The 18,948-nt window shown below is 46.4% G+C and overlaps 1 protein-coding gene across 1 annotated transcript in view; it reads left to right on the forward strand.

The window, feature by feature from the left end:
- The first annotated feature begins 3,066 nt into the window (after positions 1–3,066).
- Positions 3,067–18,948, forward strand: part of LOC122370160 (hexokinase-2-like) — a 30,456-nt gene continuing 14,574 nt past the window's right edge. Inside the window, exons 1-5 of the mRNA XM_043345522.1 lie at positions 3,067–3,307; positions 11,231–11,329; positions 12,321–12,482; positions 16,401–16,521; positions 18,012–18,194. Coding sequence (XP_043201457.1) covers positions 3,242–3,307; positions 11,231–11,329; positions 12,321–12,482; positions 16,401–16,521; positions 18,012–18,194 — 631 coding nt within the window. The 5' untranslated portion in view covers positions 3,067–3,241. The remainder of the gene's footprint in view (positions 3,308–11,230; positions 11,330–12,320; positions 12,483–16,400; positions 16,522–18,011; positions 18,195–18,948) is intronic.

Raw genomic sequence — 18,948 nt, forward strand, 5'->3', positions numbered from 1 at the left:
TACAGCTGATCCCTTATTGGCCGGCAAGAGCCCTCAGGGCCGACAAGATCCCTCAGAACCTGGCGTGAGGCCCTTCTGGAGATAAGTGTGGCTACACAAGAGCCCATGGGGTGTTCTCACAAGCCCTGTGGTCTCCTTTCCATTTGAAGCGTTGCCAGCGCGGGCCCTCTGCAGCCAATTGGCACCGCAGGGCCTTTCGGGCCCGAGGGGACCCTGAACCCTATAACGGAGACGTGCCCCCTCGCCCCTGGCCATACCATTGAATCCGAGTGATCACGGGCCGTTCAGGTAATCAGGGGCCTCTCAGGTGACCAGGGGCCTTACAATTGACCAGGGCCTTTCAATTGACCAGGGGTCTTTCAATTGACCAGGGCCTTCCAGGTGACCAGGGGACCCTCTGATAACCAGGGGACGGTTATACCAGGAGCTCCACGGGTAACTAAGGGCCTTTATGTGACTGCAAGGGCCCTTCATATAACCAGGTACCTACTCCCGGGTAAACATGGGCCCTTCAGGTGACCAGGGTTTCTTCAGATCACTGGCCAGGGGATCAGGGGCCCTTCAGGTAGCTAGGGGCCCCTTAGATAACTAGGGCCCCTCAGGTAACCAGGGGCCCTCAATTCATATACCAAGAGGCCCCACTGGTAACCAGGGGCCTCTCAGATAATCAGGGGCTCTCAGGCAAATACGGGCCCCTTAGGTAAGCAGGGGCCCCTCAGGTAAGCAGGGCCCTCAGGAAACCATGGCCCCTCAGGTAACCATGGCCCCTCAGATAACCAGGGCCCCCGTAGCCAGGGGCCCCTCAGGAAACTAGGAGTCCTTCAGATAACCAGGGACCAATCAGGTAACCAGGCCCCTCAGATAACCAGGGGCCCCTCAGATAACCATGGGCCCTCAGATAACCAGGGGCCACTCAGGTAACCAGGGCCCCTCAGATAACCAGGGGCCCCTCAGATAACCAGGGGCCCCTCAGATAACCAGGGACCCTCAGACGACTAGGAGGACCCTCAGGTAAGCAGGGCGCCCCTCAGGACCCCCATTGCCCCCCTTGGGTACGTCACTGCACTCAAGTAACCCAAAGGGCCCACTTGCATGTTTATTGCCAAAGGGGGAGGCCATGGCCTCTTGGCCTCCCCCTGGATACGCCACTGGACATGACCGATGCGTTGCACTTAGGCCCGTTGATTGCATGTGCACACAGCATACATCAATAGTGTGAGAGGGTGTCTCTATGGTTCACAGCCGGTTCATCGGCGTAACTCAGTGGAAAATTCCAGCTGCAGACGGGGTGCATCGGCTCGGGAACCTGGCACCTCAGACCGAGGCACATTCCGAGGCCAAACAGAACACGATGTTGCGGGCGCGGCAGACCAGCGTCTTCCGCAGGACGACTGGAGATAAAATATATAAAATATTAAAAACTATTTAAGAAAATTGGAAATTAAGATGAAGCAAGAAGATAAGAGCCGACGTAAATTTGAGCATCTAATGTGAGAAATATAACCGGTAGGTGAAGCAAATAGAAGCGAGTTGTGCTCAACGGAATCTGAGCACATTTTCATCTCTTGTTGAGCGTTCATACCTACTTGTGCAGCAACAAGATCCTCAAAGCTTTTGTACCTGAATCACAGGCATTTAGTGGTGAATCCACTTCCCTTCTACACAAAAATTAAATCGGATTTATAATACAGATTACGGCTTAAAAGGTGAAAATATAAGCATACGTTCACCAAATTCTTCCACAAGTTTAGAATGAATTTGTATTCGTATGAGCTGTAGTAAGCCCACAATCACCCGCTTTTTTAAAGCTGAATGTCTTATAAGTCAACTGCCTCACTTGGTATAAAGATGAATCTTTGTGTGTCTTATATTTCTCCTAAGCACGGTTTTAATTGTTTATCTGTGCGCAATATGTTAATAACTATCCGAGAAACTGACTGTGAGATATCTGTAAGCTCACAAATCATAAGGGCAAAATACAAATAACCAAGCGAACCAAGAAACGAATGAAGTAGACGGTCTTCATGCTCCTTATCTCTATTGTCTAATATTTCTTTCGAAAGCGTATCAATTAAATAACCAAATTAAATGGAAAACGCTTCATTTGTTCGATAAGCGTGCTGGGATTCCATCGGTTTATCTAAAACTGTATTAAAATGAATTTATGTCTTAGAGCAGCCGGGAGCGTCATGGAACATAAGCTCCCGAAACTGCCACTGAAAATTTAAACCATTCATATCTCAGACGGGAAAATGAACGCCGAGTTTCTGCGCATTGAAGTCACGTCATTGCTTCTGCCTGAGCTCCGGAAGGTCTAATATTTCTTCCAACCACTCAGGGAAGGAATGGCCAATGGTCATCCACGGCGTGGGGTCATCATCAGAGTCACAGACCAAATGTAAATGGGCAAGTGATCATTTTTGTTTTTATACCCGGAATGTTAGAGACACAGATCGACTCATGAGTTTCCTGAGGAAACCAACATTTAACGGTTTCTCCCGTGGCTTTATATATAGATATGACTGAATCTTGTCATAAAAATCAATGATGATATCAGTCAAGCACACAATGGATACCTAATTAATAAAAAGCAGTTGAATATAGGTGACAGGCTTAGGTAGCAGCTGCATTTTTTGGCAAAATTTAGCCTGAGAGCATAAACAGTTTCTCATTATGCCTCTTCATTTTTTAAAAACATAACATTGAAAAGCATTCTACCAATCCGAAAATGTTCCAATATGTTTATCTACCTAATCCCTCCATTCTACAAATAAAAACATGATTATTTGTAGCAGCAGAAAAAAAACGCAGCCACTTAACCAACTTCCGATATCCCTAACACTATCGTCTCCCTCCCATCTTCATTCATTACTCTATTTCCGTGTGGCACACATACAGCCAACTCTCCGTGGGGACCTATCCACCAATCAAAAACCACCCCTACAGTGTGACGTCACAGCATCGACCGCCTGCCGCGTCGCTCGTGCGCGCCCCTCCCCCGAGGCTGGGGGTAGGGGGTGGAGGGGGAGGGGCGCTCGGGCCTCCGCGCAGCGCAGGGGGCGCGTCGTTGGCACAACCACTCGGCTGGTTAGCCGAGTAGTCGCGTCCGGACGAGCCTACAGATAGGTGGTGGCTACGTAGCTTCTTGCTCGTCCGTCGTCAACTTCCAAGATTCAACAGCCAGCGAGGAGGAAAAGAGAGGGGATATCAGGAAGGAGGAGGTTACAACGAGCAGCAAATTATGGGGCTCACAGACGATCTGCTGCGCTTTGATTGGACCGGTGTGGACGCGGAACTACAGAAAAAGGTATGAGTGCGTGTATGCGGCCGTGTGTGACTGTGAGTGTGTCGGAACTATAGTGGAGTGAGTGGATCCAAATGGGGCGGCGATTAACAAAAAATAATAATTCGTAGCTGTGGATAAAAAGCATTTCATGATTCTCAAATATTTGTGCCATTTACGGTTAAATGATGCACAATTATGCCACTAATCCTTATAAGAATAATGTTAAGTAATCTTATGTTTTAGTAAAAGAAAGCCCTCTCTCGATAGGCCCGACAATTCAGTAAACTGTCGTGCACAACGTGCACAACGAAAGTAACTCAATTGACGATTTTAACAGCGTAAGCGTATTTTGCAGGCGGTCTATTATCGTCCGTCCAAACAAGTTGAACATTGCACAGACTGCAGGCAATGACATTTGCAGCGCATTCTAGAGTCAGCTGCATCAAAAAAGCCACAAACTGCAGGTCTCCCTCAAACAGAAGCAGCGACAATAGTCCTATCTAATCTTCCACACACCCCACGTGATACGACCCTGCCACACCTCCATCCAACCTTCGCATCCCTGCAGCCCCCTCCCCCCCATCGCCCCCCCCCCCCCCCCCTCTGGTCTCGGAGTCTGCTGGCAGCGGTCCAAGAGTGGCGGAGGCAGCGTAGCGAAGAGGCGAGCCTCTGTGAGGACCAACAGCGGTCTGGGCCGCACAGGTGTGGCAAGGGAGGGGGAGGGAGGGGAGGGGAGGGGATGCTGGCTGCAGGGTGCAGAACTGCTGAGGCGAGTAAAGCAGAGGATGGACCGGGACGTGAAGAAAAAAGAAAAAGAAAAGACGCGGAGAAAAGACAGAAATTGAAGAAATATGTCGAGCGGTGAACGACTTAGAAGGGCGGTGTTCGACTGCACCAAAAGTGAATGACGAAAAGCTAGCGTCAGGGGCAAAAGTGGAAGAATAACAAAAATAAAAATTTCGATACAAAAGTCCATTACAAAGTAAAGGTATGTCGTCAACGTAGCAAATACGATTGAATGAACGGGCTGATAATTCTGTAAAGTGTTAGAGCTGAAATTTATGATGAAGCATTGCACAGTTTGAAATTAATTCCATGCAAGCTAAAAGGATGAAATACATCGCTTTTCCTTACAAGATCAGTCCCTGTATCCTTTCAAAAATATGTCTCTGCACAGCGGCCAAACAAAAAGTCACACTATATGAAAATTATTTCCAGAACAACCTTACTCTAAAGCGATGGTAACGTGACTTCGAACACCATCACAACTATGTATTCTATTTCACTTACAGCAGAGACACACTACGTAGGATAATCGCGCTTAGCGTTCTCAATGAGACGAGAAAGCAAATAATTGGCACAGTGCACTCATGCATGACATTGATTCTTGGAATGTCGAGTCCTAACAGCTCAATACTAACAACACTGTCCTATCGTCTCGGTAAAGCTGGCATCATTATCTCATGTTTTGCGTCATCTTTTAGTTACATATTCATTGACGCAAGGTAGTAGGAATTTGATATTCTTATATAGATACCCACCAATTAAAGTGTAAATGGATGATATACCTATAACATGCCAGAAGCCATGCTATTGTATCAACGACAACGACAGCAAGCTACTTTGAGAGCTACCCGTTTATGTTACCCGTTTATGTTATAATCGCGTTAAATGTTAAAACATTTTTGAACTTTTTTGTGAGGCTTTCAAGCTACCATATCTTTTCATGCTTCTAAATAGCCAGTAATTACGAAGGCGTAAGGGAGTGAAAATTGAGAACACCGAAGCTAATATCGACCCTTAGGCCGCAGCGGCCGGTAGTCCACAGCTTTCCTGGCTGACCTGATCACGTGAGGCGCTCGTGTTTCGTCCAATAAACCCACGCTGAAGCCTGAAGAGGCCCTGAGGTATGGACATGAGACTCTAAAGACTGTTTGTTACGCCCTTCGGAGAAAGTCTGGACTTTCGTGTTGGATGATGTCTGTCAATAGTTATGCCTGTGATACTGGAAGCTGTGCATTGTACTATGAAACATAGAGGTATTTCACGCGAACCAATGTCTAAAAAGAGTGTTCAACTGACATGAAAATGAAAGGCGATCTAAAAATGTTGCCAAGCCAAAGCGTCTTCCGATGGCTCGTACGAAACTAGCCTGAGGTACGAAATTATGGAAAATAATTATTACATTTTGATTTTGAACAAGTGAAGTTTATAACTAAAACAATTTCCGTTTTACTAGTTCTTAGTCCTATCAAAACTCTGCCCTCAGTCAAAACCCACACCAAACTACTTGACCTCAATTTCAACACCCCCGATGCTAAGCTCCTGACGACTCAATAGCCTTGAACCGTTCTGCTCTAACTAACTGACCAGCATTCCAACCAACCGATATCCTACACTTGTTGTATAAACTCTGAGCTCCAAATTGCTGAATATCTCATGATACCCATCCAGAACTTTCCAGGACATATGTAAACACACTGACTCCAACCTCAACACAAGAGAGGTCCTCCTCTCTAGGGGCGGCAGTTTTGGAGGTCTGGATTGTATCATTCACCGCCTCAGCCACCCGAAATACGATATCGGCCGTCTCAAATGCTGGCCGACGCGACATGGCGCCATGAAATGTAAACACTGGTGGGAGTACACTGGTAGTCAGATCACGTGCTGTTTGATCGACGGGTGGTGTTCGTAGCCCGGGGGTGATGGAGGACGACTGTGTCTGCAAACGGCGTGCAATGACTGGGAAAGTATTCCGCTACGATCGGTCAAGTGGCAATTGAAAGACCACTTGACTGAGTGGAGAAGCCGCTTCTCGTGTAGCTTTACCTAGCTAAATACGTAATATGTAGTTTCGAACACTACGTAATGATAAATTTCATAAACTAGTACGTTACTTAACTACTAAGGTATTTCTATTTTTATGATTTAGGTGAATGTTTTCTACAGCAATGCCTCAATTGCATTTTCAAACCACGGCGCATAAATGCCTGGCTGTGTCGTGACTTGTAGCAGTTAAGCACCGGTAAATGCTCGAATGGGTGGTATTTGCGCCTCACATTGCAAGCGCTAACTTAAATTCATGAGCACATTGCTTACGAAACTGTGATTTTAGATTTGCCTTTGTTACCGCCATATATTGTAGCTCACGCGGTTGCAGGGACACCATTGGAGTCATTTCCTCCTCTGACACACAGTGTTAACACTGCCGGTCTATGGCAGTGTATGGAATAAAATCAACACCTGACAATCTATGCTAGCCGATGCATTCCTCTTCTAGCCCCGCACAGTGCCACAAACGCAGGGGACATCAAAGCTCTACGCGATTTAGTGCGCTGAACGATGCCGGGCGCACCGCTCGAGCCATGCGGCACAGCATACCTGCAGGCGTTCGATCCTGCTGCCATCTGGCGGTTAAATAATAAGCTTGTTGGCAATGCCCCAGGTAGACCTTCCTTAGTGAAGCAGGGAAAGTCATGTAGGGACATAAAGCAGGTGCGATTGTAAATGATCTGCTCAATCAACAGTCACTAAAGAATGGAAGTGACATTTTGACACCACTTACTTATAAAGTCATGTCATTCATTAACAAAATATAGCAAGCCTTATTCGCCAAATGAATTCGCATTTATTGAATTGTCTTACGCCATCGCTAAATTTAGTTTGCGTTCAACAACTGTTGCTTCATTTGGTGAATCAGAAACTTGCCTCATCATTCCACCACACCTTTAAACCAGCTCGCGCCGTGCCACCTGAGGCCCTCCTGGTTCATTCATGACCCTCATTCATAACTTTCGATAAGCGCTCTTGGCAACACCACAATGACTAAAATGCCCACCACAGCCTCTGGGTTCTGTTGGTTGGCAGTTTATGACCACTTTTATCACCATGCTTTTCACACGTAACAGTCTTTGGGTTCATCCACACATGGGGCTCAAAGCCATTTTAGAAAACGCTAAATCGATAACACCTCATGACCTGAGAGTTCTCGCCCGAGGCGCAGTGCATAGTTTTGTCACATGACAAGGCACTTTCGCGTGTCAGAATTCGATGTAGAGCGTGCAGCTGTTGCTGTCCAGTCCTTTCAGGTGGGATAATGGTAAAATGGATTTTAGTTTTTGTTGGGAACAGGCGAAGCACGTGATCAAGGTGTGATGAGCCTGCCAATGTTTGGATTGGTGTAGATGGTCACGTGCGGGGGCTACCATGCTCTTGTATGGTAATTGGTAAGAAATTAAGAAGCTATGGTGCCATCACAAAGCTGCTGATTAAGAACTTGTGAGTTGTGCATCAGGAAATGTTTGCATTCTATTCCATACCATTTCACTATATTCCGTATTCTATGCGACAACGCTACGCAAGTGGTGGGCCATTTTAACGCTGCCAAAATAACCGTAGTGGGTTTTTACTTTTATTCATTTTCTCAACTATTCGCTGAGATTACCTACTATTCAGTATTCAGTGATTATTTCCTCGGACTCGCGAGTGGAAGCTGTCTGCGGTGAAGTAGGCATCCCCTGGGACAACATATACTATGCAGCCCAGCCTGTACCGCGGAGCTAGCTGTTGACATTTCCAGCATTTCATACCGTCAACCATATCTCACATTGGTCAATGGTATGCACCTCATAAATACCCTTGCAATGATTGACATATCCATGCAACAAATTTCTAAACTTATCTCGATGTTTTGCGCGACAGTTTCGCCCATGGGATTTCAAACATGGTAAATAGTAGCCCACACCACATGATGCTAACACCCGGTGGCCACGTGCCAACTGCAGTCAGCTGACTTCCAGTAAAGAAATGCACTGTTGCTATGCGAACGGACCGATCGTTTTGGTGCTGGCCACGAGGTCCTTCACAGGTCTCTCGACGGGCACAGGTGCGGACCGGTCACCCATCAGTGGACAATGGGGTATCGAGCGGGCATACAGGGATGTTTGCTGTGTGTGCTGGTGGTACTGTCCGCTGGTATTCGCTGGTGGATTGCCAGTCGTATGGATTTCTAGTTGGGGAGTTACGTGGGGCAAATATGTACTGGATCACTGACCAATGGCTGAAATGTTTTTGGTGTAAACTCGAAACTTCCCCTCTGACGCTTTCAACTAATGTGACCTTCTGTTTCAAATTAGAGCGGATGATTATTTTCAAATCGAACATTTTCATAGACAGTTTAAAATGAAAGCTCCATGCACACATATTCGAAGTCGCGACGTGAAGTCTGCTTTTTTAGGGAATGTATGCACCTACAGTCATTTTACCGTGCATATAAGGACCACTTGTAAATCACTGTCACTTGAAGTCAGTTTACAACCCAGAACTGCACAAAATGATCGTCAATGATTTTTTATTTCGAACCAGAGGCCTCTTGCACCAAACTACCTAGCTAGGTAAAATCGAAAAACTGGTTTCAGAATAAGCTAATCTAACGGTGGTAAATTTGTTTGCAATAGCCCAATACATAATCCTACGTGTGCTTGCTAAATTTTGCACGCAAATTGTTACATTTGAGACTTGGACTGGGTATACGATGCAAAATAATCCAAGCATTGGTGCAAGAGGATTTTGGTGCAAGAGGCCTCAGCATTCGAAAATCAATGCCATAAAAATAGCGCTTCTTATAATCCACTTGTCCAAGCACCAAATATGTTGTTTTCAAAACTTAGCATCCAACCATTTCCTCATTCACACATTCCTCACCCCAGTGACTCCCGTTCCAATCCTATCATTACCCCCCCCCCCCCCTCCTCTGGGGGTCTATTTCTGTCCGAGCTGTCTGCGGAAGGCGCCACTCGTCCCCCCTGGCCCTGTCACCGGGCGCCATATGACGTCAGCAGGCGGGCCGAGAATTTGAGTTGGCACGCTGCCAAGGGGCCTGTCAGGGGCGCTGCCTGAGGCGTCGCCGGGGCGCAGAGGCCGGTCAAGGTCAGATTTGGAAACCACGAGCTGAGCAAGCTATGATACCTAACGCGGTGTCATCTCAACCCGCGATGGTGCAACGATGAATGAGATCACGCTTAGTGGCTGCCTTTCGTAGACTTGGAGACTAAATAATAAACATGGCCATATCGAGGTGTGGGTGATATGAAGCGTATGGCCTCTGGTTGCAGACCGATCATGTAACGCTGAAGTGACTGAAAGGGATGCCTTTCTAAAGTGCTGACTGTTGTGGCCTTTGCCGATGGCACATGGTTATAAATAGCGTCGATCGAAATTCGATATTTCCTCACTTCAATTCAGAATTGTGTACCGTGCTAAGAAGTGTCGAAAATAAAGAGCTACTTCATTAATCTGTTGGCCGTTTTATTATTATGATTATGAAATAAACGCAAGAAAGAAAATGTCAATAATGTTTTAACCCTCGCCGGCCGATGGGGGGGGGGCGGGTGCCGCCCCCCCCCCATAGGGTTTTTTCGCGATAGCTCCGAACACGCTGGAGATAGAGAGCTGAAACTTGACATACCTGACCTTTGATTCAAGCCGGATCTTTTGACACCAACCGCATTTTTGGGTCAGGTCAGGTCACTGACCTACGTCATAAGTGACGTCATAAGTGAACCTCTGCACGGTCTTCAGATGTCGCAACTTCGCAACGCCCTCACTGCCAGAGGAGATGTCACAAGGAAATGAAACTTGCAGGATCTAGTATCCATTATGAGTCTCACAACTTGTATATCTCGGATTTTTCCTAAAGGTCATATGAGGTCAGGTCATTTTCGTGACCTCACCATTATAAGTCAATGGGGAAAAATAAAAACTGCTATTCTGGCGCCGGGAACAATCTCCAACTAGCTCAAGCACACAGAATCGTGATTTGATGCACTCTTTGCAAGGTTAGATGCGTCTCTTTTGCAATGTTGACCTTGCGTGACGTAATCGTTTCAAAGCCGCTTTGAGGTCATACCTGTTGGCTAGATGAGGCCCACCGAAGTAGTACCTGTCGTTTATAAGCCGTGTCTTTTATGTGCGTTTTAAATCTTGCCCTGCTCTTGTCATACGCATTTTAAACCTGTATTTATGTTAACTGACGTGAATGCTCGAAAACCCACCATGTGGAAGCACCTAAATACATACATACATAATTTATGACGTCATCAAGGTCATATTCGTTTTTCGTCAATAACTCTTGATCAAATTGAGCTAGCGAGTCGGGAAAGCCACCAATGGACTCAGGAAGACCTGCCGAATCGAATGATATGCGACATGACCTCTTTCGACCAACTTCGTGACCTGGGGGTGCTGACCTGACCTTCACCTGAGGTCAACACCCGAAGTTGACCTGACCCGGACAAAAAGTATATCATTCGACACGCCTGAGCGAGGCAAACACGATGCTGCCAAAATCGCGGCTCTGCGGCCGTTTTTTGCGAAGTTATTCGCCAAAAACTGAACCGTACCTTGTGGCACTTGACCTGACCTCAGAGGTCACCGGTTGACCTAGGACCTTAAAATCGGGTACCAATCTCTGCGTCTCGTAACGGCGCACACGCTCGTTTTTCCGCGACGCGCTAGCTCCACCAGCGCCCCCCCCCCCTCGTCCGGCGCGTATGTAGAAAACCAATAGGTCCGGCGAGGGTTAACAAACATGCCCAATATGCAATAAATCATAGAAATTTTAATACACTTCAACTGGAATGAATACCTTTGGAAAAAATATATGTTGTGTATTCAAATGATGTTTGGAAAACATTAAGATCCGTCCGTCCAAAAATTTGAAGAAGCGAAAAAAAAAAATCAAATGTTATTGTTATTACAGTTTGTATTTCTGGTGAGTGCAACAAAAATAAAATGATTAATGAATGAAGTGCAGAGAACTTGGTCACTCCACTTCCGTCTCCCTGCCGCATTGTGACAGTCATCGTTGACCCCAGCCATCGTCTGCCTCGGTGACCCCTGACCTTTCCCCACTGACCTCTGACCTCTACGGTCACTCTGCCACAGACGGAGGACGCATTCGCCGAGCTGAGACTGACAGAAGAACAAATCGAACGGGTCCAGAGAGTATTCCTAGAAGAGATGGAGCGCGGATTGGATAAACAGGTTAGTGTGCTATCATGTCCGTGCCCCACATGATATTTTGTTTGTTTGTTGCTTGTCAGTTTGTTTGATTGTTTGTTTGTTTATTTGTTTGTTTGTTTGTTTGTTTGTTTGTTTGTTTGTTTGTTTGTTTGTTTGTTTGTTTGTTTGTTTGTTTGTCTGTTGGCACTAGATAGTGTCCGTTTGTCGACAGTAGAATTATTGGTGTCCTATAATATTTAGACGTTGTTTCCTGTTTCGTAAGTAAACGTTACACAATGGAACTTCCAAAATGGAGTGCAATGGCTTGCTGTTGAATACTTGGCACCTAAAAATGCTTATCCATATTTTCGCATCTCTGCAAATTGGCCAGCATCTAAGTGATAGGACTTAAGTCATAGGCATCATGCATATGGTCGCAATAGTAAATTTTACTGAAAGGATATCCTGTTGCGAAAACGTAAAACTTATATACTCGTAATAACGGGTATTATAAATACCTACGCATTGCAAAAGATATTGACGTAAATACCAACCCACACACCGATCACTACCACAATGGAACTCATGTCTACCATCCCATTCGGTGCCCACGTTCTCTGAAGGCGTTATATAACCAATACGAATGTGATGTGTGTGTCTGTGTGTGAGGCGAGGAATGTTGTAAACAGTCGGAGGGGGCGGCACCGGAGACGGCGGCACGTTTTTATCCTGGTTTTGACCAACGGCGGAGAGCTGTTTCGTGATTGGTGGTCTATGTAATTTATGTTTATCAGGGCACTGAAAGGTCGCTTTCTCATTTGAATGCGTCCTTCAAAATAAGTGAGGTTCTGTGTCTTTAACCGGTCGGATATGTTTGTGTTTGTGACATGTTTGTGCATAAATGCTTAGCTAAAAAGCAAGTCAAACTTTCAAATTCCTTACAAAAGTCCTGCTGCTACTAGAATTCGAACCCATGCTCAGTCGCTATCCCTATTTCACACCACTCATGTCACCTCCGTCTATGTATCGACAGAGTGAATCTCCGTCGAGTCTGCTCATGGAGAATACCTTCCTGCCCGAGCTCCCAAACGGCCACGAGACCGGAGAGTATCTGGCGCTGGACCTGGGCGGCACCAACTTCCGCGTCATGTACCTCCGGATCGCAGACGGCAAGGTCGTCGAACAGGACTTTCAGGTGAGAAAAAACGCGGCAGAAAACGCGGCAGGAAATGTCGAGAAGGTGTGGGGGGGAGAGGGGGAGGGGGCATTGATCTTTGAAGTGTGGGAGATATGGTGTTGGTTAGAAATCGTTCACTGAAAGAACAAATTATTAATCAGGATAGGTAGTTTGGCAATGCCTCGCTCAACTGTAGCTGTAGCTCTGAAGCCGTAAACTTAGCTGTAATCTGCATATAATAAAGGCCTAACACTCCGGCAGTTCGACTGAGGTGTAAGGCTTTCTATAAAACCTTTGGAATTTCTGCACATTAGCACAGATATCACAAAAACACAGATATCACGACCTGGCATCTGCACACTGCGCATTGCACACATCCATTGCACAATGCGCAAATGTACCACATTCTGGCATCTGCCTCGTTTAAATTTGTAACCTGACCTTCTGTCTGCATTTAATTCAGCAACAGACGAACCATTAAATTAAACACTGCTATTTCACCGCGTCACATTCACTGATAAATGAAATGAGTGATGATCATACGTGCTTTACATTGCACAAATATTAGCGTTTCCATGGCCGAGGGCCGTGTAACCGGATCTTGTTGCACATCCGTAACGGTATCTCACTTATCTTCCGAGCGCAAACATTTGCCGTAAGCTCCAACATGCTGCAGGTAGCAGGGGTCACGCCTGACAACTCCTCGATGAAACAATCACCAGAATGCACTGATGGGTTCAAATTGAGGCATTTGGGGCATATGAACCCATCGACACATTCGAAATTGATGGAAGGCTAGCATTCCATTTTTTTCAGTAGATCATCAAACACAAATTGAAGAAAGTTTGCTGTCAATTGCCTGGCAAACTAGACATTGCCATTAGGAAGCAAATGCATGCTCACCCCCCCCCCCAAGTGATTTAATTGTCAGTAAACCCACCAGAATCGCAACAATCTCAAATACTTTTTATATTATTTGTCAAAGTCCGTTTACTCGTATGGTACATCAGGATATTCCACCTCCGTTGCGAGCTCACTGTCTAAATATATCCACCTGTAAACGGTGGGAACCCGACAGATGTGCACCATTGCGGACCTTCCCAACTACCACATACTGGTCCGTATCTAGACCGAAGCATTTGAGCGCATTGACCCCGCCTGGTACCGGCAAAACATCCATGTATTGATTTCCTCACTCACACGCGCCGCGGTGTAGGTACACAATGACCATTGAGGACAATGCGGCGTGTCGATTGGTCGCCGAGGGCTGTTCGTGAGCGGCGTCAGCAGGCTGCCTCGAACAGGCGACTGGGTGCCGGGTATGTCGAGCGCAGAGCGCTTCTAGTGATAACCGGATGGTTGTGAGACTGAGAAGTGAAGCGTCTGAGAATGGAGGAAGAGAACGGGAAAGGGATGAGAGCAAGATAGGCTGCCGGGGTTGTAAAGAATGCAGGAACGAGAATAACTGCTAATTGCAAAATAAAATCTTAATTAGAACATACAAACTACATTTTATGTGTCACGTTTAACCCGCGACCTGGTGGGGGGGGGGCTATTTTTTGCCCCCCCCCCCTCCAGACTTTTCGATATATCTCCAGAACCGCTGCGCCGATCGTCACCAAACTTTCAGTACCCTCCCGGACATCAATTTTACACATTGTGACCAAAAATTTTTCCAAAAGCTATGATAGGTTGGCCGAAAATGACGTCAGAGTGACGTCATGTTCTGCCGTTTTCGACCCAAAAAAGGGTTTCGCGGGAAGAGCTGTCAGGCCTGTAGCTTTGCAAACACAGACAAATAATAAAGACATAAAAGCTGTAGGTTGGACAGGGCTACAAAACTGCTATCTCGGATTTTTGAAATTTTTGGATTTTGACCCCCAAAAATCAAAAAATAGATTTTTTGGATATAATAATCGAAAAATCCAAAAAGTTTTTTGAATTTCGCAAAAACCGGAATATATGTGATAGTCCTTACCGCCTTCCATCCACATACCAAATTTGAGATTGATACCTCTTTTTTTGGCGAAGTTATAGCGAAAAAACTGTTCAAAATTGATGACGTCAAATTTTCAAACTCAATTGTTAGCAATTCTAGACCCCGTAGCGCAAAACAAAGACCACCATTAGACTCCCCGTGACGAGTTTCATCGAATCAATACCCATTTTATGCAAAACTATCAACTTTAAAATTTGACCTTTTTTGGCCTGACCTTGACCTGACCTTGACTTGAACTTCACCAGAAAGTGACCTAAGCCGTACCTGATAGTCTTATTACCAACACCATTGAGTTAGAAATGAAAAATTGGCCATAAAACATGTATCACACAACCTTAGTAAAGTTGGGCTCATGTGACCTGACCTGTGACCCTTGGTGACCTGACCTGTGACCTGACCTGGTATTGCCAGTGACCTCTAATAGCAGCATAGCTACTAGGCAACTGACGCCCTACCGCTGATTCTCGACAAAATGCGTTTTCCTCGGTGTTATAGCGCATTCCCTAGAAGACCCGTGAACGGTGAAACATTTCATCTTTGACCTGACCTGTGACGTCATCGGTGAGCCCGAGGTCAATGAAATTTGGTTTCCTTCGACAAATTTGACAGGCCTTTCGAACGCCGTTTGAATTTTGCGGATCCGTCCAGTAGTTTCGGAGATACGAGGGGGGGCAAAAAATACCCCCCCCCCCCCCCACCAGGTCGCGTTATAAACAGACCCCACCAGGGCGCGGGTTAAAACTGGATGGCTCAAATGAATATCCGAAGTTAGTTATAGATGAATTGCACTACTATAAATTAGCCAGCTTATGAGATAGATCTTTTGTTTTGTTATTTCTGTATGACCACGAAATAGTGTGACGACGCGAGGCAGCGTCCAACACAGGTTATTGCTGCCATCCTTCTCCCGTTATTTTCTAAGCAAACACTCTTCCACTCTTCTCCCATTTGTCTTACTAGCAGTATCGACTTACTGTACGCACTTTTGCGTCCTTCAGACTTTGCTCTTACTTACACACGTGCCCACTGGCCATGGTCGCAAATTCGCTTCCCGTTGCTGTTTAGTCCTCACTTATGTCGCGTTGTAGCTCACCTTATTACAATTTACATATTGCCTGCCTTCATTTATGTCACTGTATTGCGCATAATGTCTGGTCCTAATAACTGTATCACTCCAGCACTAACAGCATCCCTGCTCCGAAGATATTCCCACGAGAAAACATGATACCAGTGCGCAGAAGTCAGATATGCATAATGCCAATAATGCATGTCTTCAACAATGTTTTCACGGGCGACTTGCATATTTTCCCACTGCATCATAGCTACCGGATGCCTTTTTGTAGTTTAACTACCATAGCTCCAGTCTCCATGGTCCCCACATATCTCTCCGTTCCCTACATATCTACCTGATACCCATCATCTAACCATCTAACCCTACTGAGCTGACCTGACACCATCTAACAAATATCACTTCTCCACCTCATGACCTCAGATTTGAGGTGGATGAGACCCACCGGTACGGTCCCAAATGTCTCTCCAGTCCCCACACATCTCCTCCAACCATCTAATGATTCTCTTTCCGCTCCACCACATGTTCGAGGTGGATGAGACTCATCGGTACGGTCCCCTCATGTCTCTCCAGTCCCCACCTATATCTCCCCCGAATCCCCTCCCCGTCAGAGCTTCGAGGTAGACGAGGCAGTGAGGCACACCGGTACGGTCCCCATATATCTCCCTGATCCCCACATCCCACAGTTGTCTTCCCTCCCCAAATACCCCCCCCCCTCTGACCAGTCCCTCCCCCCCCCCCCCACACTCCGTTAGAGGTCCGAGGTAGACAAGGCAGTGAGACGCACCGGTGCGGTCTCCAAAAATCTCTCTACCCCGAATATCTCCCCAGCTGATCAGTGACCCCCCCCCCCCTCCTCCCCCGTCAGAGGTTCGAGGTGGACGAGGCGCACCGGTACGGCAGCGGGGAGGATCTGTTTGACTTCCTCGCCGGCTGTGTTCAGAGCTTCCTGCGCGAGAAGCACCCCAGCGGAAGGCACTTTGAGCTCGGTGAGAAACGGGTAGAGGCTGGTGGGAGATGAGATTAGAGCTTGGTTAGAAATGTTTGGGGGTTTGGTGAGATGGGTTTAGAGTTTGGCGAGACATATTTAGGGGTTTGATAAGATAAAGTTAGGGGTTGGCTAGCTGAGTGAAGTTGGGTGAGACCTGTTTGATGTTTCGAGCTTGTTAGTAAAAAAAAAAAAGAACGATGATTCATTTGGCTTGGTGAGCATAGGATAAGCTGAGTGTCTAAATAGTTTATGTTTTTGGTGAAGTAGGCAGATATGCTTAGTTATCACCATGCAGTTGCATCATTTAAACTAAAAGCAATAGCCAATCAAGTTAACGAATGAACGGAAACATCCCCAGCCGGTCAAATCCAGACATGACCTGTATCTCACGCGTCGATCTCATGACCATCCACCCCAAACACTCGTCCCTGAAAATTTCCTCTCAAACGATAGGTCTCTGGGCCGTTTTACCGCCTAGGCGCGCCGGGCTCACATAAATAGAGCTCCGGCTGTTTATACTGGTCGTTTCTGGGGGGGGGGGGGGACGGTCCCTCGGCGCCATGTCCTGAGACGCGATCTGTCTCGCGTGGCTGGCTGATGGCCAGATTGGGGTGGCGTACCACCGCTCCACGCTGTCACGCAACGCTGGCTGATTAGAAATAGGGTCAGAATCGTTTAGGGTTACCTCGAGGTAGTCGTTGTCGTCCGGTAAATGGTCAGCGGCTTGAAAAGTGGGCTGTGGCTGCCTTTAGATATCGGACTTGTCTCAGGCTGAGGCCTGAGGAAAGACGCCTGTGTCTTGAAGTCGGATATAAATTTGAAAATGTAATGATGAGCCACAGCAGGCTTATGTTTCGACACATGGGACATCCGGCTCTTAGGAGCGTTAATGTGAGCAAAGGTCGCTTCAAAGACGCGTCATTTGCACATGCTGTTTCACACACAAAATCTGTTTTAGGTAATTTGATCAAGTCTTAGTCGGTGTCGACCATGAACGGTTCCGGTCAAAGAATACCAGAACAGTCAGTGGCACGCTATTTATGTCATCGGATAGAACAGTTAGCTAGTTAGTAAGAAGAATGTTGTTAAAACAGATAAAACGGATAGTTATTAGAATGTCTCGCTCTGTCCTCCGATCGATAAAGAAAACTCGAGCTACGGTTTTCAGAGATAGGTTCAGTTATATATTCATATAGTAGGTATTTGGGCGATACCTTTACCTGAAACATCATCTAGGCTAAGCGATTGAGGAAGAAGAAAAGTACATTAAAATGGTGTAAAGAATGAACAGTCAGGTATATGTGGTCCACCTGGCACATACACACCGATGTTTTCTTTCAAAGAAAACGATGCTTTTGAAAGAAAACATGCCCCAATGATTTCAACGCACGTTGTTGATGACTTTCGAAACGAGTCATTTAGGCGGCCGAACGCGACGCCTTCAATTTGCCAGTCATATTTTCTTACAAGCCCTTCTCATCCCTGCAGGGTTTACCTTCAGCTTCCCCATGATCCAGAAGTCGCTGGACGTGGGAATACTGCAGACTTGGACCAAGTCCTTCAAGGCGTCCGGCTGCGTGGGCCAGGACGTCGTCAAGATGCTGAACGAAGCGCTGCACAGGCGCGGGGACATCAACGTCGACGTCGTCGCCATCATGAATGACACAACAGGTGAGCCTACCGAAGGTTTCTGTTCAATAGTTTAAACATTATTCTTTAAAGTTGTTTTTTATATTGAAAAACAAACCTGAGCTCACTGATAATTTTACAAAAGCTACCCGTGGCCAGTATCCTGATGGGAAGGGATGGGTTTAAAGTGGGATGGAGGGTGGGTTTGCGTCGTTTGATGTCACGTGGTTAGATATTTAATTGGTGTTACAGCGACAAGGGGAAAGCCTGTGTAGGAAATGTTTTCTCACGTGCTCACCTGACTTACGATTTGACAATTTTCAAATATAAATGAATGAACAGCGATCAATAACCTTTACTCAATGCCATTGAGGCTACATCAGCAAATATAAAGGAACACCCGATTATGTTGTCCGAAAATGCAGTGTTTTGGCCATTGTATGCTGTCTCTTGTTCTCACATTCAGTACCAATCTGACGAGAAAATTACGCGGGACTAGCGCATTCTGCCATAGCTGATCTCCAGCTCACATTACTCACGACATTGCACACGAACACACATACACAATCAAGAAATACGACAAACTAATGCGCATTTCTGGTATGTAATAATTCCGATAACCTGCTGCCTAGCTCGTCGCATTGTGTGGTGTGCTTTCCTTCACAAAAAACGACTTCGTCCATCTATCCTCCAAAGCGACCAATGCTGCGTACCGAACAATAAAAGGGGTTTTCCCCGGTGTCCAGGAATAAATGCGTACAGCCCTCAGCAGACTGCGTGGTAGGCATTCTTTTTT

This window comes from Amphibalanus amphitrite, unplaced genomic scaffold (assembly GCF_019059575.1).
Source record: "Amphibalanus amphitrite isolate SeventyFive unplaced genomic scaffold, NRLGWU_Aamphi_draft 001104F_arrow, whole genome shotgun sequence".
Lineage (NCBI taxonomy): Eukaryota > Metazoa > Arthropoda > Thecostraca > Balanomorpha > Balanidae > Amphibalanus > Amphibalanus amphitrite.